Below are 1,705 nucleotides of genomic sequence, written 5' to 3'. Positions count from 1 at the left end.
CCATTCTATGATTCTATGACTATAAGGTGCATTTGAAGTTTTACTGTTTTAAGGTGAGAGATCCCTTTTGGCCTTGCCCAGACCCTGCTGATCAGTAAGTAATATTCTATTGAGAAGAATATTTTAGTGAACAGGAATCACAAGCATGTGCCTCCCTTTACAACTTCACTGTGAATATATTTTATTCTGATGTGTAGGTAAAAGCCTATTATCTTACTCATAATGCTTTACAACACTTAAGAGTTTACAGCAAGTTATTGCATTATTTTTTTCCTTTTGCTGCAGATCCATCAGGGCACAGTTCCTGTCTCATACACAGTGACAACCGTGGCCCCGCATGGGATACCGCTCTGCACAGGCCAGCACATCCCAACCTGCAGCACGCAGCAGGTCCCAGGGTGCTCAGTGGTTTTCAGTGGGCAGCACCTTCCAGTTTGCAGTGTGCCTCCCCCAGTAAGTGAGATCTCTGTAATTATTCCAGCTTCGTTCTTAGACATAGGAATGGCACCATGGAGCTTCAGTGTCTGTGTGTTTTTTGTTGTGTTGGGAAGAACCTTTTTTTTTCCTTGTGGTAAGTTGCAGTGGCATAGCAGTGTAGGCCTTAGTGCTGATAAGCATATGGTACTTACCTACTCTCTTTATAGAATATGGTTGTTCATAGTATAGTCTGGATGGTTTTTAATTCAAATTAATAGCTAGTTTATAAACTCACTTCTTATTAGCAGCTATTCCACATACTTTCAGGTAGTAAGAGGAAGGTCTACAAGGCTTTTATTTGGCAGATCACCTAGAAAAAAAATCTTACTTAGTAGAGACCTTGTTCAGGGATTGTTTATATACAAAAAGTTCTGATATTCCTAAGTCGTTTTTCTTTGTAGAAGTAATAAAATCCTGAAAAATCACTAAAAGCTAAGAAAGGCTCTCCTGTCTCAAAATGCTCTCATAAAATGAATCAAGGTATTATTTAATAATGATCTATCTCTGTGTCTTTATGGCACAGTAAATAAATAAAATGCCTTGACTGACTATTTGCCAGCTTTAAAGTTGAAATTCTGAACCGTTTCCTCAGAAATTTTATTTATCAGCTTGAAGATACCACTTTCCAGCTCGTAGCATTTCCACATTGTCATCTACCTGGACTTCTGCAAAGTGTTTGACACTGTACTGCATGACATCCTTGTCTCTAAACTGGAGAGGCAGGGATCTGATGGATAGACAACTTGGTGGATAAGGAATTGGCTGGATGGTCGCACTCAGAGAGTTGTGGTCAACAGCTCAGTGTCTGAGTGGAGACCAGTGACGAGGGGCGTTTCTCAAGTTTTGGTGTTGGGACCGGTACTGTTTAACATCTTTGTCAGCGACATGGAGAGTGGGATCAAGTGCACCCTCAGCAAGTTTGCCGACGACACCAAGCTGTGTGGTGCGGTCAACACACTGGAGGGAAGGGATGCCATCCAGAGGGACCTTGACAGGCTGGAGAAGTGGGCCACTGCCAACCTCCTGAAATTCAACAAGGCCAGGTGCAAGGTCCTGTACATGGATCAGGGTAATCCCAAGCACATGTACAGGCTGGGCTGGGCATCTATTGAGAGCAGCCCTGAGGAGAAGGACTTGGGTGTACTGGGGGATGAAAAGCTGGACATGAGCCGGCCGTGTGCGCTGGCAGCCCAGAAAGCCAACCGTATCCTGGGCTGTATCCAGAGCA

At 43.6% G+C, this 1,705-nt stretch overlaps 1 protein-coding gene across 1 annotated transcript in view; it reads left to right on the top strand.

Moving 5' to 3' along the window:
- Nucleotides 1-285: 285 nt before the first annotated feature.
- RNF38 (ring finger protein 38) overlaps nt 286-1,705 on the top strand; it is a gene marked incomplete at its 5' end in the record, with an annotated part of 19,815 nt that continues 18,395 nt past the window's right edge. The window contains one exon of the mRNA XM_010152196.1: nt 286-453. Coding sequence (XP_010150498.1) covers nt 286-453 — 168 coding nt within the window. The remainder of the gene's footprint in view (nt 454-1,705) is intronic.

Source organism: Eurypyga helias, unplaced genomic scaffold (genome assembly GCF_000690775.1).
Source record: "Eurypyga helias isolate BGI_N326 unplaced genomic scaffold, ASM69077v1 scaffold7645, whole genome shotgun sequence".
Taxonomy (NCBI): domain Eukaryota; kingdom Metazoa; phylum Chordata; class Aves; order Eurypygiformes; family Eurypygidae; genus Eurypyga; species Eurypyga helias.
This window is presented reverse-complemented; position numbering and strand designations above follow the sequence as displayed.